The sequence below is a fragment of the Vicugna pacos genome, chromosome 21, assembly GCF_048564905.1.
Source record: "Vicugna pacos chromosome 21, VicPac4, whole genome shotgun sequence".
Classification (NCBI taxonomy): Eukaryota; Metazoa; Chordata; class Mammalia; order Artiodactyla; family Camelidae; genus Vicugna; species Vicugna pacos.
The window spans coordinates 33,136,402-33,164,200 of record NC_133007.1 but is presented as its reverse complement, the minus strand read 5'-3'; the positions used below and the strand labels follow the sequence as shown (position 1 = coordinate 33,164,200).

At 55.2% G+C, this 27,799-nt stretch overlaps 1 protein-coding gene across 4 annotated transcripts in view; it reads right to left on the bottom strand.

The window, feature by feature from the left end:
- Positions 1 to 24,298, bottom strand: part of SPIRE2 (spire type actin nucleation factor 2) — a 28,280-nt gene extending 3,982 nt beyond the window's left edge. For 2 of the 4 annotated variants that reach the window (XM_072946879.1, XM_072946880.1), the window contains exons 1-12: positions 23,884 to 24,298; positions 14,764 to 14,807; positions 10,883 to 11,245; positions 8,361 to 8,441; positions 8,100 to 8,264; positions 7,554 to 7,640; positions 7,266 to 7,389; positions 7,011 to 7,180; positions 6,245 to 6,434; positions 5,136 to 5,257; positions 2,884 to 3,018; positions 2,688 to 2,755 (exon numbers count right to left, since the gene is read on the bottom strand). In XM_072946879.1, coding sequence (XP_072802980.1) covers positions 2,688 to 2,755; positions 2,884 to 3,018; positions 5,136 to 5,257; positions 6,245 to 6,434; positions 7,011 to 7,180; positions 7,266 to 7,389; positions 7,554 to 7,640; positions 8,100 to 8,264; positions 8,361 to 8,441; positions 10,883 to 11,245; positions 14,764 to 14,807; positions 23,884 to 24,154 — 1,820 coding nt within the window. In that variant the 5' untranslated portion in view covers positions 24,155 to 24,298. Of the gene's footprint in view, positions 1 to 1,859; positions 2,199 to 2,226; positions 2,431 to 2,687; positions 2,756 to 2,883; positions 3,019 to 5,135; positions 5,258 to 6,244; positions 6,435 to 7,010; positions 7,181 to 7,265; positions 7,390 to 7,553; positions 7,641 to 8,099; positions 8,265 to 8,360; positions 8,442 to 10,882; positions 11,246 to 14,763; positions 14,808 to 23,883 lie in introns of those variants that run through there. The other 2 variants (XM_072946881.1, XM_072946882.1) reach the window with 2 other exon arrangements.
- Positions 24,299 to 27,799: the final 3,501 nt, after the last annotated feature.

Sequence of the window (27,799 nt, the reverse complement as noted above, 5' to 3'; positions counted from 1 at the left end):
ACCTCTTGTCGACAACAGTCTTGCTTTCATTAGTCAATCTGGGAAACTGCCTTTTACCTACATTGTTCAGACCATTTAAGTTTAATGTAATTACTGACATAGTTGGGTTTAAGTCTATTTCTTGCTACTTCCTTTTGGTCCTATTTGCTCTTTGTTCCCTTTTCCTTTTCTGCCTTCTCTATTAATTATTTTTTATTATTCCATTTTATCTTCTTTGTTGACTTACAAGTTATTTCATGTTTGCTTTAGGGTTCACAGAATATGTCTTTTAACTTATCACATTCTACCTTCAAGTAGTATTTTACCACTTAATGTACAGTATAAAAAAAACTTACAACAGCATACTTCTAATCCCCACCCCCAGTCTTAACGCTCCCATTATGATACTTTTTACTGATATATGTTATAAACCCCACAATAGATTAATTTTTTTTTTTTTGCTTGCCCGGTAAACTGTGATTGGATGCCAAACACTGAACTTTACATCGCTGGGTGCTGGACACTGGTCTACCTCTGAAAGCGGCATAAGCAGGTCATCGTGTATGTTAGTAGTATTGTATCTCAGTAATCGCTGTTCCTAGTGCTCTTACTCCTTTGTGAACATTCACATCTCCATCTGGTACTATTTTCCTTCTATGTGACGGACCTCATTTAACACTTGTTCTGGTGTGAGTCTGATTGTGAAGAATTCTTTAGGCTTTTGTGTTTTTGGAAATGTCTTTACTTTTGCCTTTGTTTTTGACACACATTCTTGCCGGGTACAGAATTCTAGATTGACAGTCTTCACCTGCTTTCAGCACTTCAAAGATGTTGTTCCACTGACATCTTGCTTGCGGTGTTTTGACAAGAAATCTGCAGTCCTCTTTTTCTTTCTCTGTACATAACATGTCCATTTGCTGGCTGATTTTAGGAATTCTCTATCACTGGCTTCAATCTATTTGATTAATTTGTGCCTTGGTGTGATTTTATTCATGTTTCTTTTGCCTGGGGTTCATTGCATTTCTTGTAGGTTTATATTTTTCATCAGATTTGGAAAACCTTTTTAGGCTTTATTTCTTTAAATACTTTTTCTGCCTCTCACTTCTCCTCCGGGACTTTAATTACACCTGTATTAGGTGGGCGTCTTAATGCTACCCCACAGCTCACCAACTCCTTTTTCAAATTCTTTTTTTCTTTTGGTGTTTTTGCTTTGGATAGTTTCTATTGCTATGTATTGACGTTAACTAATCTCTTCTTCTGCACATTCCTCTGAATGTCTAATCTGCTGTAAATCATCCAGTGTAATTTCCATCCCAAACATTCCAGTTTTCGTGTCTAGAGGTTTGATTTGTCTCAGAGTTCTTTCAATCTTCCATGTCGTTAACTTTTTCTACACACAAAATGCAGTTCAAAACTTTCAATGTCCTTATCTGCTGGTGCTAACATCTGTGTCAGTTCCAGGGGATTTCACTGACCTTTCTCATCATGGGTTATGTCTCCTGCTTCTCGACACACCTGATAACCTTGGAATGGATGCCAGACTTCTTCTTGCTGGGTGCTGGGCATTTTTTATTCCTGTTCTTGAGCTTTGTTCTGGGAAACAATTAAGATACCTGGGAACAGTTTGGTCCTTTCAGGTCTTGCTTTTGTGACCTGTTAGTTCTGGAGCAGTGCTCAGTCTCGGGGTACTTATTCCTGCTAGTGCGGCAAGACCTTCCTGTGATCCCACTCAGTGGCCCATGAATTACAATGTTTCCACCGTGACTAGTGGGAACAGATACTGTTCCTTTAAATCTTTAGAACAGGGTCAGTAAACTTTTTCCATAAAAGGTCAGATAGTAAACATTTTATGTATGGCTAAATGAATAAACACATCGATGTGGTGTGTTCCAATAAAACTTTATTTCTAAAACAGGCAGTGGGCCAGATTTGGCCCATGGGCTGGAGTTTGCCAATCTGTGCTCCAAGATGACTCTTTCCAAGCCCTCGGTAACTTCCTTGCATGTGCTGATCAGTACTCTGAATGCTCAGGGGGGACTGTGTGCAGGTATCTGAGGCTCATTTCCTGGAGAACCCTCTCCTCCCAGAAATCTGCACGGAGAACTTGCACTGCCTTGGTCTTCCTGGGTTCTGTGCTTTACCTCCTCCACTCCGGGAGCTCAACAGGCTGACTCCAGAACTGAGGCAGTCACAGGATGCCATCTGCTTCCCATTTATTGCTTGAAAACCAATGTTTCATAATCTTTGGGGTTTGGGGGGGTTCTTTTGGCTTTTTCAAGTGTAAAACTGCCTGTCTGGTGCCTGTTACCCCACCTTGGCTGGAAGTGGGAGCCCCTCAGCTATTAAGTTACACTAAAAATTAAAAAGTCTGTTCCTGGGGAGGAGGGTATAGCTCAGTGGCAGAGTGCATACCTAGCATGCACAAGGTCCTGGGTTCAATTTCCAGTACTTCTGTTTAAAAAAATAAACAAATAAGCAAACCTAAAAAAAAAATTACTTCCCCCCATTTAAAAAAATTTTTTTTTAAGAAAAAGAGGAAAAATTTTTAATAGATTTTAAAAATTCTGTTCCTTACTTGCAGTAGTCACAGTGCATGACATAACGTCCCTACAGGGATGGAACAGAGGAAGCAGACTGGACAGAGGCCAAGGCTTCTTACCCCTCCTTCCCATGTAAACCCACAGCTCAGGTGCTTACAGAAGGCTCACCTCTTGCAAAAAAGACAGGTGGGCGGCCAGGAGAACAGAGGGAACTTGATCCGGCAGCAGCAGCAAATCTGTAAGGAAAGGTCTGCTTAGAGCACAGTTTTGTCCCAAACTCGCCAAGAGCAGTCTTGACCTTGCCTACCACTCCCCAAGCCCGGCTCCTGCCTGCTGAGAGAAGTCGGGGTCCCTGCCTCCTCACCTTCCCCTTCTTCAGGCTGCTGAGGAGCTCCCTGTTCTGCAGGAACTTCTCCATCTCAGCCTTCACCAGCACACGGCGCACATCCATCACCTCCTCCACGGTCAGAGCAAGGCTCTCCACAGGGTGGCTGAACTCCTGAGGGACGGGCGGGTGGGCTCAGGCTCTCAGGGGTGAGCTTCTTGGAGTGTCTCCACCAGGTCCTCTCTCCCCCGAGGCCCCTGGCATCCTACTGGCCTCAGCCTGCCCCAGCCCAGCAGCTTCCTACTAAAGCGCCCACTTGCCAGCTCCACGTGACTTCTCAGACAGGGTCCTGCTGCGACAGGCGAGGCTTCCTGTGACCTGGCCCCGCCCACCCACCCAGCTTGTCCCCAGGCCCAGAGTGACCATTCCTCAAGCGACCCTTCAGCCCATCCCCACCCCTGTTCACAGTGCTCCCCAGACCTGAAACACCTGCCTCTGACCTGGTTCCCCACCTGCACACACACACCAAGCCGGTGAAAAGCAGCCAGAGTCCCCAGGCCCACTGCCCCCGCTGCTGGAGCCCTCCTCCCTCCCTGCGCCCACCTCCCTCCCTCCGCCGCTCACCACACGCTGCAGCTCTGGATCTGTGTAGTCTGCACCTGACTCATCACAACCACCTGCTCCTTTGGGCCCTTCGTGGCAAGCATGCCCTGTTCTGCCCCTCAGGGGAACAGGGGAGCAGTTCTGCATTCTGAGCACAGAACTCGGCCTCTCAAAGCGTCAGTTCCTCTTCTGTAAAGTGGGGTATCTCAACTCCACCAAGAGGACGCAGCGCCTGGCACCCAGAGTTAAAACATTAGCTACCAAGATGAGACAGCCAGACGAGAGGCTAATGGGAGATGGACAGTGTCTGTGCCTCAGATTTTCAGTGGACTGTCCTATTTATGGTTGTCAGACACCTGCCACTGTCTGGTACTGGGTGAGTCTGGGACCCATGTTCTTCTCTTCTGTGACGTGAAGTGTCCAGATTCCCTGGCCTCTGATTGCTTTTCCAGTAGCCTGGTGGTGCTGTTACATTTGCACAATTCCCCCCTTACCCTTAACAGCCGTCACACTGACAGCACACACTGCCAAGAGGTCTCAATGGGGAGCCCCTCAGACCGGGCCACACACACATGCTCAGGGTGGGGACAAGGCCACTGAAGTTCTGATCTTTGACAGCCATGCCTCTCAGAAAGCACTCGAGATCTCAGTTGAAAAAACACCTGTAGGATTTGCTGTACATCTCCTGGTCCCTGGACATCCCTGCCTTCAAAAGTGGTCCTGCGAGTGGACTCAGTGACTCACTGGTACTGAACAGATAAGGTGGAAATGACAGTGTATCACTTGTGAGACTCAGCTGGAAAGACACTGGCTTCCTCCTGGCTCTCTCGGATTGCTCACGGGATGGGGCAGGGGGGCACCTGGTGAGAACGCTCAGGAGGCCGCCCACCCGCAGCCGGGCGAGGAGCCTCCTCAGGAGCAGATCCTCCAGCCCCGTCGACACCGCCCTGCTGACTCGCCGGCTGTGACCTCACCTGAGGCCGAGACAGAGCCGCCGGCTGAGCCGCTCCTGGATTCTGGACCCACAGAAGCTGTGACGTAATAAATGTGGCTTTTTACATGCAACAGATGACGAATACAGGGCTCCGAGGGGAGCATCCCCTTCAGACGGGGAGTGTTACCTGTGATGCTGCCTTAGGCTTTTCAAAGCCTTTTAACATCTCTCTCTCTCGCCTCTTGGTAACACTTGGAGGGCAAACAGCCACAAGCACAGCACTGACTCCTCCACACGCCAGCAAGCTGCCCTTTGGCTCCCCGGGCACCTCATTCCTCTCACCCCATTTGATGAAGCTGCACACCAAGGCTCGGGTACCAGCGGGGGCCTCGGCACCAGCAGCTGCTGGCTCCTCACAACTGCACTCAGCAGAGCTCACAGCTGCTGGAGCTGAGGCACGGGGGGCCGCCAGGCCCTCCAGGCACACCTTGTGGCCTCAAGGTCACAGGGTATCAGGCGTCTCCTCTGTCCTAACCCCCAGACATGGGGCTCAGCTGTCCCCTTAGCAAGGTCCTTCTCTGGCCTGGTGGCCGCAGTGCTCACAAGGTCCAGGAGGCGGCAGCAGAGACCAGCCTCCCTAGATGTGGCCTCTCTGGACCCAGCCACGCCCGCTGATGGAAGCCCCCAGCACTCCTGAGCCCAACAGACCAACACTGCGCCAGCTGCCCTCAACCACGGGGCCTCCATCACTCACCAGCCACAGGTGATGGGCGTCTGGGGCCGAGGAGGCCCCTGGCTTGTCTTCGGCTGAGCCCAGGTCACTGTGTGGGGGGCAGCTGGGGTCAGGATGGGACGGGACACTAACCGTGAAGGAACCTGGAGGAAGAACACGGGCCTGTCAGGACAACCTGCAGAAATTCTGGTGTGGGAGGGCTGTGCCCAGGGGGCAGCAGAGACGGCCTGGCAGGCGGCAGGAGACAGCGAGTGATTTCCTGGGGTTGAGGGGCCGAGCAGAGAACACACTGCCCACATCCAGGCCCCACACCTGAGCCCTGTGAGTGACCCAACATTGAGTGCCATGATGGTGCTGTGGCAGCCGCAGGGCTGCCCTAGAATACATGGCACTGGCCACGCAGAAAGACTGTCCACCTTGGTCAGGCCCCCTCACTACACTCTGCATGGAGACACAGAGGGCAGAGAGGGTTGGAGGGGACAGTGAGGAATGGAATCCCTGGCCTGAACCTCTTCACACCAGAAAGTGAGTCATAGCTACTAAGTAGGGCCATCCTGAGTGGCCAGAAAGCAACAGGGTAGCTCAAGGTGACCTTGAGGGTAGAGAAAGGGCTGCCGTGTCTGGAGAGAGGCAGTGGGTGGGTGACAACCCTAAGACCTGTGGGAACTTGGTGGAGCCCAGCCCTCACCACGGTGGGACCAGCCAACCCTGCATGGCCAGTAGAACTGTCCTGTCCTCTGTGCAGGGAAAGGAGGGGCTCTCGAGAAATCCCAGGTGACTAGCAAGGTTCCAGGGTGAACGTGTGCCGCCCAGCCTACCTGGTTCGCTGCGGACACATTTCACTGACAGAAAGAGAAAGACTGGAAGGGTTCAGCAATCACTCGTCCATCTTTCCATCTTTCTATGTGTTAACACACGAATGGTAATTATCTCCAGGTGGTTGAATCACAGGGATTTTTTTTTTTAAGTTTTAGCATTTGACAATGAATACCCATGACTAATTTAATAAGAAAGTTTTCAAGTCAAAGGTGGGGAATGGCTCCCTGAGGCAATAAAGCCCTTCTTGCAGGCTTCTGGGCGCTGCCAGCTCAGCAAGGTGACAGGGCACCCACAGGAGAGGCGACACTCACCCTGCTGCTGGGTGCTGGGCCCCCAGGAATGCACGCTCCCTGCCCGGGGCCGCGACGGCGCTAACGCTCCTTCAGGCTGCGGGGCTGGCTGCAGACCAGAAGTCACTTCGCCCCGGAGCTGGGCCAGGTCGTGCTCCGAGAAGGAGCGGTCACGTTTCAGTGTGACCTCCCCGCACGGAGACTCTTCCTCCTGCGGACATACCGACCCAGAGCTGCCCTGATCTCCTGGCCCGCCAGTGCCTCCTGTCTGGCCCTGGCCTGAGGCACAGGACACGTGGGGCCACCCCCCACTCACTGCCCAGCCCAACTGTCCTCTGGTGCCTTAAAAACCAAACCCTTGCCCAAGGCCCCTGAAACAACTTGGGGAGAACAGGTCTGGGGTGAGGTGGAGCCCATGGAGATGACCATCACCCGGGGCTCCCTTGGCTCTGAGGGCAGTGCGGCCCAGAGGGGGAGCTGCTCGGACATCTTGGCTTTTCACCTCCAAGGGGGTCTGCCCAGCTTCCCAGCCCCAAGATGACAGAGTACTCCATTTCTGTCCTGTTTGTGCTGAGGCAACAGGTGGCCCAAGGCACTGCCCCAGTCACCCTTCTGAGCCACCAGGATGGGTAAGGGTCCCTGAGCCCCACATGCTTGCCCCCAGGGCAGACCCAGCCCCATAGCAGGACACCAGCTCCACAGCAGGTGCTGCACTGTGGCTGTGCTCGGCCCTGGCCCTCCTCCTCCCCCTCCTCCCTGGTCTCTTCAGGAACCTGTGGGCTCTGACCTCGGATATGTTCATCTCCTCCATCTCAGCCAAGGTGGGTGCCTTTAGCAGGACCCGGGGCCGTGGGCGCTGGGCGCTGCTCCCAGCATCTGGGAGGGACAGGTTGATGCAGGAAGTGGACTTGACATCCCCAGAGCAGGCGTTGAGGATGCAAGGCAGAGAGCCAAACCCTGGGGAGGGCAGGACAGGACAGGGTGGTGAGGGAGGGGAGGAAGGCAGGGGAAGGGCAGGAGGGCCCAGGCTCACTCCGCTCACCACGGCCATCCCAGCGCCTGCCCTCCACGGGCCGCAGCCTCCGTTCCTGCTTGATCTCCTCCAGGATCTTCTCGTGCAGGGTCCTCTGCTTCTGGGGTAAGGGGCGAAGCCTTCTCTCGGAGACCTGCAAGGGTGTGGCAGTGCCCGCTGAGAAGGGCACAGCCCGGGGTGGGGAGGAGCCTGCCTGAGGAATCTGGGAGGTGGGCTGGCACAGGAAGTCCTCTGTGCTCCTCAGCACAGACTCCTGGAGGAGGGGCGGCTGAGACTGGAGGAGCGCAGCGCAGGTACCTGCTTCAGGGGAGGCCGGGAGCGGATAAAGTCCAAAATGAGTTCGTGGGCATCTTTCTTCACCCTGGGAGGGATGTCCCCATCGACCTGTGGGAGAGGGCGGGGAGGCAGCAAGGCTCAGGGCCCATCTGCTGGGGCTGCGGCCTTAGGATGGGCTCACGCAGCCCTGGGCAGCACTAACTCCTCACTCCATCCTCCCTCTCAGGGGCCGTGTGGCCGTGGCCTGCGAGGCCTGACCAGTGGCTCTCCCCGCATCTCGGATTCAAGTGGAAATGGGGGTCAGTGGCACCACCTCACAGGGTCATCATGAGAATGAAATTAACTTGCAGGTGTAAGATTCCCAGACTGAAGCTGGCACACGTCTAGGCCATGGAAGTCTCGCAGGGGGCAGTCCCGCAGCCCTAGCTCCTGCCCTGCCACACTGTGTCCTCAGTCCCCATGGAACCCCCGGTTCAGTGACCAGGGCACCAGGCAGGGCCTCAGACGGGCAGAGGGCTGAGAGTGGACGCCCCCAGCCCCAGCTCCCCACGACCTTGGGCGGCTCACCATGACCTTGCGCAGCTTGTAGTTCCTGGCGCGGATGTCCTGCATCAGCATCTCGAAGGGGGTGAGCTGGAACTCGGTGGGCAGGGGGTTGAACTCCTGCTCCTGCACCTTCTTCAGCTTCACTCCATGGCGGAGCTCCCGCATGAGCTGGACCCAGAGTCGGGCCTGGGCCCCAGAGAAGATGGAAGCAGCTCTTAGCCCAGGGCAGGGCTGCCAGGCTGTGCCCGTCCATGTCCCGAGTCAGCGGGGAACACGTCTTACCCAGTCTGTGCGCCCCAGGCTGTCGAGCTCCGCCAGGGGCCTCTCTGACTGTGGTTCGTCTTCCCGAAGCTTCTGCAGCATCTGTCCATCCGGGAGAAATGGAGGGCACGGCCGTGGGGGTGCGTGTGCCCCTGCCAGCCTGGCCACCAGGGGCACTTCCTTACCACGCAGGCTGCTTGTCCAGCAGCTCACAGAGGGACAGCTGGCCCTTTGGACAAGACTCTGGGGCTCAGGAGGATATTGGGGGAAGCAAGCACCGGCCTTGGAGCCACCAGGGAATGCGTGGTGGTCCTCTGGCAGCTCCCCTGGGCAAGGGCAGGGGACAAGGCACAGCACCTGCAGAGCACTGACCAGAACCCCCTCGTTTACAAAAAAAAAAAGCCTATCCCCTTCTCTCAGCTGATCCACACACCCTACTGAGGACTGCGTCCTCCACAGAGAGCAGGTACAGGCGTGGACGCCCCCATTCCATCACCAGTGAAGGGCTTCAAACCTCAGCTCACAGGTCTGATGTGGGCCCCTCCTCAGGAAGGCCTTTCTCAGCCTCTCTGCCCGGGCCCCAGGCACACCCCACCCCCTCAGAACACCCACAGCCACGTCTCTGTACATGATCCCATCTGAAGTTTTACATCATCTGCATCTTTGACTGTTGTCTGGACGACTGGTTCTGTGAGGCCAGAGCCGCATTTTCAGTTTTTGCTTTTTTTCATCTTGGGGTTCCTGGCTCCCACCAGTGTGACACATGTGAAGTCTTAAAGATTAGTTGAAAGAATGAACAGACGGATGGATGGATGGGTGAGAGGGTGCCTAACTCAACACAAGTACTGGGGAACAGTCACAGGTGTGTATTTCATGAACTAGAGAAAGTGCCACCATCATGATGAGGGCCCAAGATGGGTGTGCAGGACTGTCAGGTGACTGTTCTGTGCTGAGAATTTGGGAAGCAGCAGCTAGATTTCTTGCCCTGAAGCTTGGCAGCAAGTGGGGCCTGTTCTCACCACTCCTCACCCTGGAGAAGCATCTGCCCTTCAGCACACAGACTCCTCTCACCCCCAGCCCCTCGCCACCCATATCCTCCAACCAAGACAGAACCGGTTACCCTGGCTCATGTCCGAAGCCACTTGCCAAACTGCTTTAGGACGCTCCTGAAAACTGCCAAGTCTCTGAGGAGCACAAGGTGTTGATTCTAAAACTAGACTTGTGTGTGACCTGGCAGTGCCTGTAGACAAAGGGCACGAACGTGGGTCTCCTGTTCTTCCCAGAGTATCTATACCTGCCCCGAGCAGGGAGTTTCTGCCCAAAATGTTGACCTAGCTGTGCCCACCAACAGACACTCCTCTCACTCCCTCCCACCAATTCCCTGGGCTTCTCCTGGGCCAACTGCTTCAAGTCTAGAACTGTTTACTCCTACTAAAGAAAGAACTTTGATTGTCTGGTAAAGAATTAGGACCATCCCCTAATTAGAGTGTTAGAAGGACGTTGCTAAGGTACCGAGGAGGAGTGGGGAGGGAAGATGGAGGACGGGGCTTGGGAGCCTGAGAGAGGGCACCCCTGGGCTATTGACTGGGCTGCACACAAGGGCCAAGTGGCTGGAGCAGCACCTGAACTGTCCTGTGCTGGGTCCAGGCCCTGAAATCAGAACAACCCTGAGAACCTGCGGGAGCTCAGGGCCAGGAACATGTCTTGGCTGGAGGAGAAGAGAGACGCCTCCATAAAGAGTCAGGGTGGACTCAGGGACCAGCATCAGTTAATTCTCAAAATACCTTCTGCCAATAAGCAAGAGAGAGAAGAGACAATTCTTCTCAACCTCATCAAAGTCTGTTCTCATCTGTGAAATGCTGGTGGAATGCTGGCAGTGACCCCTGTTTCAAGGAAATATCTACAAGGGAGAGGCTGAGAGAGTTGAGGCAAAGACTGTCATCTCCTAACTGGGGACCATGAAGAGGCAGAACAGCGCTGGGGGGAAATGCCAGCAGGAAGAGGCTGTCCAGGAACCCCCCAGTGCCCTATTTTCAGAAGGAACCAGCACCCTGGCAGACGAGCCAGAGGCAGGAGGCACAGCTCCTTTCGCAGATGTAAACATGGGGACCAGGGATGTTAATAACTAACTTAGAGGCAGCAGGAGTGAGGTCATGGGGTAAAGGTGCTGAGAGCCAGTTACTTAAGTTTCTAACCCCGAGTTCCCGCCTATGCAAAACCAGGTAAGGTGTGAGAGTTAAGCTAAAACATAGAGAGAGTGAGCCGTGCTATTCAGAGCCCTGCACTGAGGATTTCCACTCCCTGTTGGACCCTCGAGGGGACAGAGGCAAAAGGCCGGAAGGGGTTGGGGGGAACACCCTGCCCTGCCCACCTGGCTCCCCATCCTTGCACAGAAAGACACTTCCAGTGGCCCCTCCTGGCTCCTGCTGCGACCCCGCCCCCCATGCGCTCCACCGGCCCGGCCCTCACCTCCTGGGCCTCCGGGAAGCCCCCCCACCGCGGCCCGGGCCCCTTAGGCTGGGGCACACCCTCGGTCCGCTCACCTCCTTGGCCTCCCGGACCCTGGCAAGGAAGGCCCGCAGCTCCAGCGTCTCCACGAAGAGCGCGCGGCACACGGCCTGGTAGTGGGCCTGCGCGCCGCTGGGGTCGGTCAGGCGAGCGGCGCACAGGCGCATGGCCTGTGCGAAGGAGCGCACGGCACGCAGGCCGCTCTCGGCCTCCTCCTCCTCCTCTGGAGCCCCGTAGCCCTCGTCGGCCGCCCCGCAGCCGCCGTCATCGTCCTCACAGTCACTGTTGGTCATGAGGTCAATGAGCCGCTCCAGCTGCGGGTTGAGCTCCCGCTCCTCCTGCTCATCCAGACCCCAGTCCAGCGCGCGGTAGATGGCGAAGCCCAGCGACTGCACCACCTGCAGGGCGGGGAGGGGGACAGCGGTGAACATGCGAAGGTCACCAATGAACGGCTTCTAACAGGGAAATAGAACACCGGCTGTCATCCGAACGGGATGCTCCAAGGTCCACTGTGGAAAACTGGCAAGTCCTTATAATCCAACACGACTGACCACGGGACTGCAGCTCCCCTCCCAGGGATTTCAAGAGAGAAAGGAAAAACGCCTGTCCACACAAGCCGTGAGCTGGACAGTGCATAGGACAGCAAGAGGCTGTGCCAAGGACCCAGCCCCAGGCACACCGAGCGCTCCAGGCTGCACCGCTTACATGGAACTTTAGGGGGGACAAACCTAGTCCACAGGCACAGAGAGCAGGCCGGAGGCTCTGAGCCTGGGCTGGGGGTGGGAGCTGGGAGCACACAAGAACTTCTGGGGCCTTGGAAAAGGGCTGTATTCTGGAGTGTGGTGTTGCTCACCGTTGCTGACCATATACATTGGCCAGAACTCACCAGATATAAAGTATGCCCCAACAAGTTTGTTGAGAAAAGACAGAGGGGTGACCTGGTTAAACATCAGCTTTTAGTGTGCTGCACCAGTATATTTTAAACCAGAAGGGAAAGACCAGCTCCTTCAATAAACGCTGCTGAAATAGTTACACAAAATAAGATCTGACACTTCAACTCACAGAGTAGTATTCCCTCACTTACTTACTTTAAGTCACATGTAAATTTCAATGTATGTAAATTTAACCTGAAAAAGAAAAACCTAAAAAAAAATTTTACCTGAGTAGGAGGAGGGAGGGGGCAGGGCCACCAAGGAACAGGTGTACCCTTAACTGCTGGAGTCTTGTGTGGGGCCCACAATGCTGTTCTGTTGGCTTCGTATATGCTTGAAATTCTTTCTCCATAAGTTTTTTTAAAAGCGCATCAGCACATTAGAAATTTGAGCCTCGCAGCAGAGAGACCTCTTAACTCAGCACATTTCGATTTTACTTGGCAGGGAACCGTATTTCCATGGGCTACCATTAACATCTAGAAATCAGGGTTCTGTGCAGGACAGTCATCTGCTCAGGTGCCGTCTGAACCTGCTCTCACCCCTTAGGGGACGCGGGTCACTGACAGCCACGGTGCACCTGAGCACGAGGCACGAGGACTAAGGTCATAATCACGCTGCTTAGTTTGCTTGACACTTTGGTTTTGTGTTTTCCACGGCTTTCATGTTTTCCCTTTATGACAACAGTACAAAAGATACACACACAACAAAGTGACAACAGCTCTTTGCCACTGAACCTTGCCACGAGGCATAAGGCAACCTGTCATTTCACAGGTGGGCAGAGGCACCGAATGTCGGTCACGTGACTGCATCAGGCAGCCGGCTGCGCAGGGCCGGAGGTCAGACTGCCTGCAGCCTGTGCCAGGGTGGGGGCTGCTTCGTGCAAGGGGAGTCACACCCTCAGCAGACACCTTCCACACAGTCCACCTGGGACTCCTCTCGTTTCCTGCATTCCCCCCACCTGGACCCCAAGGGAACCAGCTGGAGCACAGCCGGAGGCCAGGGGTGAGAGCCAGTGTCAGGAGGGGACCAGGTGCAAGAACAGGCCATCTCACTCAGCAGAAATGCCTCAGAAAGCACCCTGAGCCTGGAGGGGGCATAGGGAGTTCAGCTGGCCCTGAGATGCGTGGGAAGAGCCAGGCTCCAGTGGGAGCGAAGTTCCACCCAAAGTCAACAGCCCTGGCATCCTGGAGGCCACCTCATCTCCACTGCAGGGGGCGAGGTTCATAGCCCCAGCTCCAAGTCATGCCCCAGAGTCACGAGTCAGAGGCACAGAGACAAGGCGTGGAGGCTGTCACACCTGACAGGTGACGGAGGGCCCTGGCCTGGGCCTGGGCCGGATGGCATCTCCAGAAAGTGCCCAGATGCCCCTCAGGACTGCTGGGCTGGCGAGGGCCTCACTTCACACAAATTCCCACTGGTTATTTCTCAGCCCAGAGGTTGGTGCCAGGAAGGACGTGGTGATGGCAGTGAACTTCATTGCCCCTCTGGGTGGCCCCACAGCCCTGCCCACCCTAGTGATGGTTCTGACCCAGTCTCTCGAAGGGAGACCACACCACCACATGGGGCAGGACAGGCAGAGGGGCCACCAGGAAGCCCCCCTGCTCCACCGCAGCAAAGAGCAGCCCCCAGCCCCGCCTCCCCCTGTCTTCTGGTCAGTGGCCTGTACCAGCACCACTCAGGGAAAGGGTTAACTCCACTGGGAGCCCTTATCTGATATCTGCTCTGTTAAAAGCGTCCCTGTGCCCCAGCCGGGAACCCCTCCCTGGAAGGCAAGGACCACTCGCTTTCTCTTAAGGAAAAGTTTGGGCAGCTGGCCAGAGGCTGAGAACCTTCAGCTCTGCCTGCCGACGGCAGTGTGGGAACCAGACAGCCTGCAGGCCCGGCGGCCAGCCCTGGGGACCAGCCCGAGGAGGTACAGGGGCCAGTGTGAGAATCTGGGCTGACAGAACAAGAGGCCTCCCTGCCTTGTTTCCTAGGTGGGGCTCCCAGGTTAATTTATGGGCCTCCAGACAGAACAGTCCAGATGGACTTCTGCATACAGAGTTCCCTGTAAATAGTTTCAGAATTGATAACAGGTCTCCTTTGGCAGGTGGTGAAGGCAAGTCCACTGGGGACTGTGAGCGTGGCAGGGCAGCCTGGGGAGCGGCAGCCACACAGAGCAGTGAAGGTAACTCCTAAAAACACAGTCAGGCTTTCTTCCACTCAAATCCAGAAGAGTGTGTGCAGCACAGTACCCTTCCACAGGGCTCACAGCAGTCCTGTGAAAGTCCCTCCCGTTTAAACAGCGGAGCATCTGCCGCAGCCAGAGGGGGTGTCCTACCACTGACATTATTAGTATTGCCAGCATGTGCTGATAAGAAGCAGCCAGAAAACATGGGGGTGGTTTTCTTACTGTTTTTAAATTCTGCACAAAAGATGAGATGGCATCTTTTGGCCTGTGCCAACCCCTATGGTATAAGGCTATGTTTAACATATAAACACCTATTTAAATAAAACTTTTTTATAAGGCAGTGGAATGATAAACATCAGACTCAGGACACGTTAGCTGGGGGTGGGCAGATGGGACAGGGAGACATAGGAAGAGACCCCACTGGTGAGGTCTGAGTTCGCGGGGGTCGGGGCTCCTTGGCGTTGGTTACTGGCTGCTTTTCCTGTTTGCTTTCCAGACCCAACCCCTGCCCAACCCTCTGCCCAGGGAACCCCACAGACCACAACACCTTTGCCCCCTCCTTCTGGTCAGTGGGAGGCCCCACCAGGAGCTCAGGGGCTGGAGGGCAAAGGGAGGCAGGAGCCATGGGTACCCCTCCCTTCAGGCCCCCCGAGGCTGGCAGAGCCCACACTACCCTGCGAAGAATTTCTTCATCAACGCCTTCCACTAAGCCCTTCCCAGGAACAACTGTGTAACTTCACACGCTTTCTAAGTTACGTTGCACAATATACCTAAGTCTAACATGTACCAAGTAAACTTAAAGTTTTCCAAGTACCTGGGCTTCTGAGCTGGCTGGTGACACCACCATCGTTGTAGGCTCTGTGGGAGGAGAGAACAGGTGGTCAGGAGGCGTATCAGCATCCCTGGGACCCGACACAGAGGCCAATTACCCACCTCTCCCCCCAGGAACATACAGCATATCCTCCAAAGTCCCCGTTGGAACCCCAGAAAGCTCACGACAGGCTAAGTCAAGGTCACTTGATGGACACCAACAAGACCCAGCTCTGGGGGGAAGCCCAGGTGCTGGCAGGGGCCAGGAGAGCCATGCAGCTCTGCCCACAGGGCTGATGGTCAGCGGGCAAAGACAGCTCCTGCCCCCCCCCATACAGCACTCACACCCCGGAGTGACCACTCAGAGGGAAGCAGCCAACAGGGCCATGGAGTCCATCCTGCCCCTCAGGAAGCATGGCTGGGGCATGAGGAAGGGAGGGAGGGAGCAGGAAGGGAGCCACTCAAGTCAGCCAGGTCTGCAGGAAAGGCCTCATGGTCAGAAGCCATGCACCCCCAATCAAAGTCTGATGAGAAACCCAGGCTCCATGGAAGGAACAGACTTTGCCTGGGAGCTCCCAACAGCTGCACCGGGTGAGCTGCCATCTGCTACCACCTCTAAATTTGGAGGTTTCTCCCCTGACTGTCAGCACCTCCATCAGAGAGTCAGAGCTCCCAGGTTGAAGCCCAGGTGCCGGATGGGTATTTTCTTAGGTTCAGTATTAAACATGGGCTTACTGGTGTGCGATGAATGCTTGCGCGTATAACCTGTGTGCAGCCTGGGAGGTGGACAGTTCTGGTACCCATTTGACAGATGAGGAAATGGAGGACCAGAGAGGGGGAGTGAGCTTGTTTGCCCCAAGGGTCACAGCCAGGAAGTGGTAGGGCTGGGTGAGGCCAGACTGGGGGACCCCAGCACCTGTGCTCCAGCCACTCCCTGAGCCACGCTCGGGCCTCTCAAGACACCAGGGTGGACAAGACACAGAAAATCCACCTGCTTCTTCAGCCCTCCTTGAATTATACATGCAGAAAGGTGTTGGGGGTGAACCTCAGCTGCCTCAAATCCAGGTGGGGTATAAAAAGTACAAACCATGAAGTTCTCTGCTAAGTGAAGCTGCCATCTCTGCAAGTGTTTACAAAATGCCATCAAGATACACACAGATCTTTGTGCTGATCCATTAAAATAATGGAACACATTCCACTAACAGCACCAGTGGAGTTAAGAGAAAAGCGCACAGCCAGCAGGACACTGCGGCCCACGTGGGGCCTTCAGGAAAACTCTGTAGCTGTGACTGGATGGACGGAATGGAGCGTGGGAGAAATCTGACCAGAGCAAAGATGCTTCCTGGAGGAGCCTGTGTCGAGTTATCTGGATACCAAGGGCACAGAGGCAGCCAGCCCTTCAGCCCTCTCTACAAACCGAGCACAGACCAGACGGTGAGTGTTCACAAATCTTACTTTAAGTCCCAAGGAGTTGGGGAGTCTTTGAGTTCTGAAGAGCAAGGAGCCCCTCAGTGAAGGTCGGTGCCTAGCTCTGCTGCAAAACTAACAAATGACTTCCCCTGGCTTCCGTCTGGGACAGCCACCTCCTGGAGGCTGGTGCCACCACTCCCTCTTTACAGATGAGGAAACTGAGGCTCAGATAGGTTGAGAAATTTACCCAGGACCACACAGCTAGTAATGGGTGGCCTGGGGATCCCCACCAAGCACTGACAGACCCCAAAGTGCTCCCTCCTGACCACACGTAGCTACCAAGACTTTGTTACCCACGTGGTCACACGGCATCATGCAAACTGCCTTTTGTCTTTTTAAAAAACTTCCTGGGGGAAAGCAGAGACCAGACCAATGCTAGTGGAAGTAGGCAGGACTGTCTACTGATGCCACATTGAGGTGGAAGCTGGAACCAGGACACCTGGTTCCTGTGGCATCTCCCTCCACCCCGTGTCTCTCCTGCCCTCTCCCCAGAGGAGAACCTCCTCCCAGAAAGTGCTAGGGAGGAAGGCCGCTCCAGTTTCTTCTGTAAAACAACAAATGAGGAGAAATGGAGAAGCGAGGGAGTTTTTGAAATGAGCCTGTGGTAGTAAAAGATGACAGATTTTATTTGGGGGAGAGAAATCTGTGAGGGCTCCGCAGCCTGGAATTCCCTGGAGCAGCTGCCAGAGAAACGGCCTTCCTTGCCAGCAGGTGGGTGTTGGAAGAGGCTACCTGGCAGCCTCAGCCCCCATCTGCCTGGGGAGGGGAATGAGGAGCAGTGTTCAGGCTGACCCCTGTCCCATCACTTGACCTCAGAGGACAAGTGAGGTCAGGGGTGCACACACTTCCCAGGGTGCCCAGCCCTGCCCCACGAGGATGCCCCACGCTCGATGGTCGGCAGATGCGTCAAGGGCACCAGCAGGGCCTCCCAGCCAGGCTCAGCCCAAGGACGCCCTGCCCATGACTGTCTTTGGGCTTGGGTCAGGACAGGCAATGGCCTTGGAGGCACCCACAAGTCCTCTCTCCATTCCTTACTTCTTCATTCTAGAAACAAGCTGGTGAAAACTGGTGGTAACCTGAAGCCAAGAGGGCAACACCTGCTTGAAACCCTGGAAGCTGTTTGTTTAGCAAATGGGTCAAAGGCATCCTGTGTTTCTGGTGTGTCCTTCCTCCTCCAGTTCACTTCCGCCATAAACTCCTTCATCATCCACTGGGTGTGGTTTCCTCCCCAGAACCCAGGAATCAATTTCCGTGGAGACTCAAGTCTGGGGGATGGGTGTTGGCCAGAGCCCTATCTGCTCCCCAAGCAACGAACACACAGCTAATTCTCTGCATTTTCGCAGTCCTGGTGAGGGAAGGGTTGGTGCTTCTCTGCTGCTGCATAATCTCTGCACCCAACCCTCACCAGCGAGTTTTGGGGACCAGCCACAGGAGATGCCACCACTGGTCCTAGCAGACAGCGGCAGCCCTGGAACTGAGGCATCAATTCTGAGTTGTCCTCACACTTGGCTAACGATGGCTCCCTTGAGCACCCCGAGTGCTGCTTGCAGACCATCTCATTTAGTCCTGTCACAGTCCCACAAGGCAGCCCACAGAGGGTGAGGAACCTGTCCAGGGTCATCTGGCTGGGATTCAGCCCAGAGCTAGCCAGGCTCTGAAGTCAACCCTCAGGCCATTCAAGTCACCTGAAGGTGGAATGAGTCATACTGGCACCGGAGGTCTTTGAGCAAGAGCTGGGAGACCCCGTCTTAGGCTGTGGCCCAGGGACACCATGCACACAGTAGACCAGTGGTCCCAGAGTGGGTCCAGGACCGGCAGTAGCAGCAGCACTGGGGAACCTGTCAGAAACACAGACTTTCAGGCCCACTGAGACCAGGGCAGAATCAGTCACTCCTGGGGTGGGACTCAGCGGCCCGTGGGTCTGTGTTTAAGACGCCCACCTGTGGACTCAGGTGTGAGCCCTGCCACAGTCCATGTTGGACAGAACTCTGATTCCAGAACTCGTGCTATGCTGATGCTGCCAGTGGAATCCAGGTGGTCGGAACAGTCGGTTCTGCCTCCATAATCTCCCCTCACGGTCAGCAGAGTAATAGCCCCCAATCTGTCACATCCCAACTCTCAGGACCCATGGGGATCATGTGTCATTGCAAGGGGAGCTCGAGGTAGCGGATGGAAGTTAAATTGTTAATCCACCGACCTTGAAGCAAAGGGATTATCCAGATTTCTGACCTCTCCAACTGTAAGAGGGTAAACCTGTGTTGCTTTAAGTAGTGAGTTTGTGTAACTTGTTTCTGCAGAAGGAAACTCTTACATCCTGCTTTCAAACTGTCCCATCTTCTTGATTCTCCAATCCCTGGGGAGAGGCCACAGGGAAAATCCTCTAGGGGACACCCACGTGCCTGACACGGAATCAAGGGATTCCAGGTGGAGCTGAGAACAGTGGTGGGGCTGCGTGCAGGCACCCTGGACCCAGCACACGCCGATCTGCTTAGTTACCGGAATGCCAGCTTCCTCCTTGACTGTGGCCTCACCTGGAGGCCAAACTCCCTCTGAGGAGTCTAGCAGGATCGCACAGAAGCCCTAGCACCTTCCTGCAGCTGATTCTCACTGGCTTATCTGCTTAAATGGCCACCTCCCAGGACCAGACCTCCACCGTGGCACCATACTCCCTCTGTGGGAGCCACGCAGATACCTCTGGCCCCACAGCTTGCCCCCGGCACCAAACTGAACAGACACAATAGACTCTGTCACAGGGCACTGAGGACCCTTCTTCGTGAAGACCTGGGTAGTGGAGGGGTGGGGCCCTAAGGTGGCAGAGAGGCTGGGCTACGTACTCCGCAAGCCAAATCTCCAGAGCATGCAGGTCCCTCAAGATCCCCTTAAGAGCTGAAGCCTCTCTTGGAAGCACAGGGCAGAACTTGTAAACAGCCGGGTGGGCTGGAGGGCAGCGAAGCAGCCACACAGCTTTAGCTTATCTGGGGGGTCCTTTGCGATGTAACACTGGGCAGGGGCATCTTGACAGAGATCTCAACAGAGTACACAGCTTGTCAAGGGGCTGCCTTCCTGGGAGGTAATTCTTGCTCAGAGGTGAGACTAAATCACAATATCACCTACAAACAGACCAGCTCACACAGTCACACCCAGATGGGGCCCTCCCCAGCGCCGCCCTCCCACACACAAGTGCCAGACACCCTCACCTCGCTCACCTGCCCCAGGCGGTGCCCTCAGCCTTTGCTTGCCATTTTCGGAAGGGGGTGCCTGGTGTTCTCTGGGGCAGAGGACTTTTTACATCAAGAAATGTGCACTAGAGCCGTGCCCAGGACCCTGCCTCCTGCAACCCTGCTCCAGGCCCATCGCATGAGCCTGCAGGGCTGCTTCCCAAGCTGGGTCCGGGGGAGGTGCACTTGGGAGCAGGATCAGGGCACCCCACCAGCCAGGGCCCCCAGTGCTGAGCACGTCCCGAGGCTCCACAGACAACACAGCCTCCAGGGCAGCTGCTATCAGCCCCCATTTCACAGAGAACGGAACTGAGGTGGGCAGGGGGGTGTCAGCCAGGCTGAGTCCCCCCCGCCCTATCCCCACCTCTCCCAGGTGGCTGCATGGTTGCCTTACCATCCTGAGCCTCAGTTTTCTCTTCTGTACAATGGGACCACAGCAGTGCCTTTCTCGTCAGAGGTATAAACAAGACAGCAGGCTCAACACAGCATAGCGAGCTCCTTGTCACCCTAGACAGCGAAGCAGAGCCTCTCCATCTCCACACCCCATGTTAACTGGGTGACTGTCACAGAAACAAGAGGCCCAGGAGGATCCCTGCAGGACAGGGAGGGTGGGTGGCACCAGCAGCTCTGGCACAGGGTCAAGAAACAGGAGACCAAAGCCACCTCAGAAGGACTTGGTAGAAAGAGAATGTTTCCACCAGAACACCCTGGCTGCCAGGAGACTCGGGGAACCGTGCTCTCCTCTGGAAGCAGGATCGCATTCTCCTCAGCCAGCCCTAACTCTCCCCGCACTGCTGGACAGGGGAGAGCCACTTAAAAAGACACAGACATCTACAGAGACAGCTCCCAGTCACTCAGGAGGAGACCTGCCAGTGAGACCCATCGAGTCCCACCTGACTGCCTGGACCCCCCAAGACACGCAGGTGGCCTGGAACACCAGGGGAGTGCTCACACTCCTTAGTGGCTGGGATCTTACTTCAGCTCCTGGGAGGGGGCACACTGGTCAGGAGACTTGTGAATGAGCATCTCCCGTGGGCACAGGCGGACCCATCTAAACACGCAGTGACAGCCGCACAGAGACAGCAGTGGCACCCACGTGTGTCCCTCTGTGTGGCGAAGTCCCTGGGCCCAGCATGGTTATGGGCTCCACAGTGTCCCCTCACTAGCCCTCATCCCACCCCCGGCACGTGCAACGCTCACCCCAGTTTAAGGAGGCAGAATCAGGGCGCCAACACTGCTGTTTCTCCAGCTACTGGGCTGGAGGTGAAGAGGTGGGAAGATGCCTCCGGGCCCCAAGGAGTTCATGCCACATTCCACTGCAGGACAGACCACATCAACTGTGTTTGGAGGTGAGCTGGGAAGGCCGTGGCTCAGGGCAGCAGTGGGATGGAAAGGGGAGCTTCACCCTAGAGACAAGTGCCTCCGGGGTGCCCTGAGGGGCCTCAGAACTGCAGGCAGAAAAGGAAGGAGCAGGAAGGGTGCTGCAGGGACAGGTGTGACCTGGTGGGCAGGTCACGTGAGGCACCCAAACGTGAGCATCAGGGCCTGCGAAAAGCTTCAGCATCAAAACTGACAAAGACAAAAATCAGAAAAGCAGGGCAGTGTGCACATTAGCAGAAGCAGAATGGAGGAGGCTGGAGGTGAACAAGGTGTCCTCATCAACACTGCCTGCCCAACGGGGTTTTCATGGTGGAGAAAAAAGTCCCTGTGTTTCCCCCGCAGATGTCGCCTGGGAAGGCAGGGAGTCTCAAGCCAGGTGACAGCCAAGCTCTGGTCTGGGAGCGGCCATTGCCCCGGCGTGCCTGCCCTGGAGGCATCAGGTGGACAAATGCCACGGACAGCGTCCCAGGGTCACTGACTGTGACCTCGCTGCAGATAAGGAGTAAGCGTTCCTCAGGGAGCACACTCACTGCACAGAGGTGCCCGCAGACATTTCTTGCCTCAGTTAAAAAGCAGAAACAAAAACCCTTCCCCATCAGGAGGTTTTAATAATGGCCTCTTAGAAATACTTCGCCTGTTAAAATGTTTTCCATTTTCCCACTTAAGAAAAGGGGCGCTTCCAAGCAGTTATGAAGAAGTCTCCAGCTGTCCATTAGGAAGCTTTCCAAATCAGTTTTACCTGGCAGTGGGGGAGAAGTGTACCCACACCTGTGCTAAGAGAGTATTACTCACTGCCCCCAACTAAGATTTAGTTTGGTTGTTGATTTTTGTAAAGTGACTTTAAACATTTACCTAATGCCTAGATTTACCAGAATTTCCTAAGGGGAGATAGGAACCCAGGGCTCACATGAGCTTTCTCTTGTCTATTACAGACAAAACAAACATGCGTTTTTCACTGACTCCACTCATTACTCAAGTCCCAGAGAAATGCTGGGTTAGTCACCTTCAGGACACAGCTGGTCTAAAGTTTCAGCTGATTCACAAGAGAGCAGCAAGGACCTTTTCTAGAGAAAGTTCAGGGCAATCTATTTTTCTTAATCTTTAAAGAGGCAGCAAGTCATAAACCTCATCCACCTTCATGAGACATGTTTACGGACAGAAACCAAAGATCACATCTAATGGAAAATGAAGCTGGGCTCCTCCACGTCATGGGCTGGGACCTCCCAGCACAGGTCAGTGAAGAGTGGCCACATGTGAGCTTTGAACTGCAGCCTGGACTTCCAGTCGGGCTGTGAGGATGAAGCAGGAAGTGCTGCTGGGTCTGCAGTGACCAGGAAGAAGGGACTGACACGTCCCTGCATCGGCAGTGGGCAGAACCAGATGACCACGGCCCCTGAGGATGGGCCTCGTGGTACACCCTGTAGCGGAATGACTCCTCTAGTCAGAGAGATGCAGGGACCCCTCAGTTCTAACCACCTGCTATGACTGGTGGCAAACCAGTTACAACTCTGTGCCTCAGTTTCCCCATCTTTAAAATCGGAGGGTCAGACCAGACAGGCCCTGACAGTCCTGGCCCACTCTGCAGCGCCAGAGGCCAGGCCCTGGGGTATACTGTTTACCTCCAGGGGTGAGGAGAGCACAGGGTTCATCTCTGAGGGAGGAAAAGCTCTTTGTGACCATGCAGACTCTAGGGTCCCACAGCTGAGACAAGGCCTTCGTGTACCACGTGTGCCACGCTCTCACCCAGCCTCTGAAGACAGGTGCCCAGGCACTGAGAGCATGAGCACTGAATCCAAACCCTGCCACTTCCTGTGTGACTCTGGGTAAACCTGAGCCTCAGCTTACTCAAATGTAAAATGGGAATAGTACCATTTGAGGCCAACTTTTATTTTCTCCTGTCAAATATATTGTTGCTTTTTTTGCAAAATACAGCAACTCTCAGGGGCCACACGGCTGAGGTGGGAGCAAGGCACAGGGATGAGAAGGAACTCGGAGAAAGAGTGATGGTCCCTGAGGGTGGGGGCAGTTCAGCCGACCCCTCCCTGTTAGCTAAGCAGCTGTTGCGCCTGGCTGGCTTCCCCGCAGTCATTCCCAGGCCTCCAGGAGCAAGCCCCCAGCTCCTGGGCTGGAGAGGGCCCAAAGCTGCCCAGCACATGCAGCCAGCCTCTCTGCTTCCCCGTGTTTTGGGGGTAATATCATAATCATTTGCTCCATAGCAGGACTCTAGTTCTCCAGGGAAGAAAACTTTTTTAGAAGCTAAAAACCACTTAAACTCATCATTCTCCGTAGACTTCAAATCTTTCAAGGGCTTCATTGTTGGTTCTTGTTGATTAAGTGCAGAAACACTAAGCAAGCTGTTCCCGAAATTTTACACATTCTCCCTGCCTGCAATTAAATCCTCACACCCACGGAAAAGAGCCCAAGAAACGTGTGTTTCCTGTCCTGCCTAAGCACGCCTCCTGCAACTCCGGTGCAACCAGGGTTCACACCGCCAGTCACCGGGCGGGAAGGACATTTTGAGGGTGCAGGCCCGTGAAGTAGAAGGCACCAGCCCAGGTGGGGAGAACTCGGGAAAGGAGGGGCACAATCTAGTCTCTCTGCTAAAGGTGCTACGCCATGGAGCTAAGTCCCTCTCCTCGCCAGCCAGCAGCTGGCCCTGATGAGTTCCAGGTTGGGGGGGGCGGGGTGTCCCAGGTCGAGAGAGTGACTTCCAGGTCCAGCAGAGGGAGAGAGGAAAAGAGGGGAGAGGCACGGAAGTCAGGGCCCCAGCGGGGAGGCGGGGGCTATCAATCCGGAAAAGGGAGAGGGCGGAGCAGGGCCTTCCAGTCCAGTAGAGAGAGAAGGCGGAGGAGCCCCCAGTGCAGCAGAGGGCGCGGAAGGAGAGGAGGTCGGCGGGTCCAGCAGAGGAAGGCGCGGAAAGGGGGGCGCCGGGTCCAGGTCCAGCGGAGGGAGGGAGAGAGGGGAGGGAGAGAGGGGAGAGAGGGGAGAGAGGGAGGGGGTCGCAGCCCCTCCCCGGCGGACGCCACCCCCGCCCCCCCCCGCCCGCCGGCCCTCACCCGCCGCGCCGGGCTCCCGCCGCGCGCTGACCGAGCCGTCCCTGCGCAGGAGGATGTCCGCCGTGTCCCGGATGCGCCGCCCGCCGCCCGGCGCGCCCCGCAGCCCGCGGCAGCACTGGAAGCACACGGCCCACGCCTGCTCCTCGTTGATGGGCTGCTCGTACGCCTTCAGCACCTCCTCCAAGGACAGCTCCCACGGCTCGGGCCGCCCCGCGCCCCCGGCCCGCTGCCCCGCGGCTGAGTCGCCGCTGGAGCTGCCGGCCCGGGCCATGGCCGCCCCATCATCGCCGCCGGCGCGCCCGGCCCGTTTCCATAACAGCCGCGCCGGGGCCGGCGCGCCCGCGGAGCGCGGGGGGCGGATCCCGCGCCGCCGGCCGCTGCTTTGTCATCGTCGGGCTCCGCCCAGCGCGAGCGGCCGCAGGTGAGGCCAGCGAAGGCGGGAGAGGAGGGGAGGGAGGGGGAGGGGCGGAGGGGGAGGAGAGGAGGAAGGGAGGGGAGGAGGAGGACGGGACCGGTGGACGGGAGCTCTTGGATGGGGTGAGGCAGGTGTAAGGGCGGGAGGGGGCGCAGAGCTGGGAGGGAGTAGAGCGGCTGAAGAGGCCGGGGCGGGGTGCTGGGCGGGTGAGGAAGGTGGGGGGGCTGCGCAGAGCTGGGCAGAGGGTGAGGAAGAGGCCGGGGCAAGGGGCGCGGTGACGAGGGTGAGAGGGGGTGAGGGTGCAATGAGCTGGGCGGAAAGGGGGGGAGGGGCGGGGTGGGCGGAGCCGGGACCAGCGCAGGGTCGATCCCGAAGAAGGCATGTTAGGGGATACGGTTCCTCCCGCCCCTGGGCACCCAGCAGAACAGTCACTCGCGTGTTAGGCCAATACAGCCTAAGATGCACGCAGGGATTGCGGGGCGTCCGCAGGTTGGACGCTGGATTGCGGGCGAGCTGGGAGGCCTGTGGCTCCAGGAGGACCAGGTTGTGCTGCGGTGTCCTCTGTGAAGAGCCGCCTGGCAAGGTGACCTCAGGAGTCCTACCTTAGATGATGAGAGCGAGGAAGACCTGCCGTAGGAAGCACATAAGGAAATCAGGGGAGGAGCGGCCAAGATACCGGAGTAGAAGGACGCTCTTAGCTCACCCTGTCCCAGGAATACACCGAGTGACATCTACGAACCAACCCATCCACTCAGAACACCTGCTGAACTTTGACAGAACATCACTTTCTTCAAAAAACAAAATTCACAAGTCTGATAAACAAGTTTATACAGTATCTTGTAGTAGCTTAAGGTGAAGAAGAATATAAAAACGAATATATGTATGTTCACGTATGACTGAAACGTTGCGCTGTACACCAGACAACTGACACATTGTAAACTGACTATAGGTCAACAAAAAAAAGTAAAAAAAAAAAAATTTCCAGCTCACGTCGGCATTTAGAGCTCAGGTGTCTCCGTGAGAAGCAAGCAGAGGCCCAGTTTAGGGCCATGGTGCAACGCTCCTCTGGAAACCTGGTGCCTTCATCCCAGAGCGGCTCTTTCTCTCGGTGATGGTGTTTCTTGACACAGGTTCGTGAGGCCAAACTGCAACACTGGAGTTTGGAGCAGAGAAAGGTTTATTGCAGGGCTGAGCAAGCAGAATGGGTGGCTTGTGTTAAAAAAAAAAAAAAAAGAAAGAAAGAAAGAAACAAAACTCCCCAATGGTTTTGGGGAGAAGTTTTTATAGACAAAATTTGGGGTGAGGTCTGTAGGGCATGCGACTTTCTTCTAACTGGTTGGTGGTGAGGTAAGGGGGCGGTGCTCCAGGAATCCTGTGCTCAACCTGAAGTTGCCATCCTCCACCTGGGTGGGGGCCTTCGTTCCTGCAGAACTCAGGGATATTGTCATACTCCTGGAGGAGGAACCAGGACTGGACCCACCACGGCACAATTATTTCTTGACTGCTCCTCCTTGCTGTGCTCCCTCCCTCCCCTGACTAGCCACTGTTTGAGTCTGCCCTTTGGAACTCAGGGAAGGTCAGGGAGGCTGGGTGAAGCCATTTCCTACAAACTAGAAACAGGGCGGGGAAGGCTCCCCAGCTTATGCAGCCAAGAATAGCAGCAGCACAGCCACTTTGTGGTGGAAAATTGGAGGCTGGGGTATGCTATCTGCTGAATAAATTGTGTGTCAACCTGGGACTCAGGTTGATCTTCCTGTCTAACCTTGACCCCACCCACTGGTTATGCATAGAGGGAAGTGAAAATATGCAAGCCTGACTTGTAACAGCGACAGCAGGAAACCCTCAGTGAGTAGTCCTGCGTGTAGGAGTGTCTACACAGCGGTTCAGGAGAGGCCCTGACTCACATCACACAATGCCAGGTGTGTGTGATCTGGGGCACCGTCTTCCCTCCTGTGGTTGTTCCTGATGGGCCCATACAAGGGGTGGTTTCTGCTTTCAGATGCCGTGGGAATCAAGACTTCCACTCGAAACACCTCTGGGCGAGGTGTCACCACCAATGCACCAGAAGTTGGGGTTACTGCTCCCACCATAGGCCGAGACACCCCTCCCCCTCCTGGTTGCAGGAGCATCTCAGGAGGGGCACCCTCGGCACAGTGCAGTGAGTGGCTAGAACAAAAGATGGTAATTTCTCTAATTGGACGCTGGTTAGCTTGTAGCAATAAGTTCCCTGATCTTCAAAAGGCCTCAGATTTCCCTAATGACCACATGATTTTGGAATCTCCTGTGATAAGCACGGGCCTTAGCAAGGACTGGTAACTACTCCCACCTGTCTGATCCAGGGGCCCTGAGGCCACCTGTGTAAGGCATGATACCCTTTCTGACCTGGCATTGTTTTTTCAGGGATTCCTGTGCACTTTCCAAGACGTCAGCAAGCAAGATTTAGAACCATGGGGTTTTACTAAAAAAACGGTGTAAGTTTTAAAGGTTCTACTTACATATCTCTTGGTATCTGAAGGTTTGTCTCCCAGCCATGAGTAAATGAGGAGGCAGAAGCCCAGCTTTCTAGATGCTCCTAGAAACTATCTTTTTCCCTCCCAGGTCATTTACTCACACCCATTTATCTCCCAAAAAAGTACCAGGAGAGACCTAGAAATCAGTTTTAGGGGAGATGTAGCTGCCTAGGAGTGGTGGCGGCAGTGAGACCAAAAGCCCGAGAACGGCTTCTAAGTCAATAAAGAGAAGTGAACCATGAATCCACTGAATCAGAACTGATCACATGGGCCCAGGACTCTAGTGACTGGGTGCAGTGGGCTTGTGATATGGTTGGTGGGGGCTCTAGGTGCAAGGTGAGTTCCACCCACCAGTCACAAGTCACAGTCAAGATGATCATTTCCTTCTGTGTTGTACACCTGTACTTTAAACAGTCCAGCTGATGTTCTAAATCAGACTGAGGACTCTGCCACTGAAAACTCTGGGTGAATGGACAGTTGTCTGGGCTGCACACACCAAGGAAGAGCAAGTGGTGCCTGGTTGAGATGGAGATTGGGGTTTATCCCAGTAGAAAGTGGGTTAGAACACAGAAGACTTCGTCCACCAACTATGCAACACAGACCATCAGAATCAAAAAAAAGTTAGTTCTTCTATAACTTGAAGTTACCAAGTGGATTTTAAACGTGAAATTAATTTCTGGCTGTTCAGAGTCCAAGAGAGAAGCATGACTGAGCGAGGTCAGTCATGAACTCAACCTGGAAGTCTTTGGATCCAGGTGATTCCTACAATTATGGGATTACCAGTAGCCTACTCCTGAGACCAGTAGATGAGGGAATCCCCAGGAAGGGAGGTTATCAGTCACCCTGGGCTGTGCTGGGGACAGAATGGATACATTTAGTGTGGTGACTAATCCACCAGTGCCCCAAAATGGAGAATCACTACCAAGTTAGCACGTTAGCAAACACACTCCCAAATTATTCATCTTAAGGTACAGGCTGTCCATTCACACAT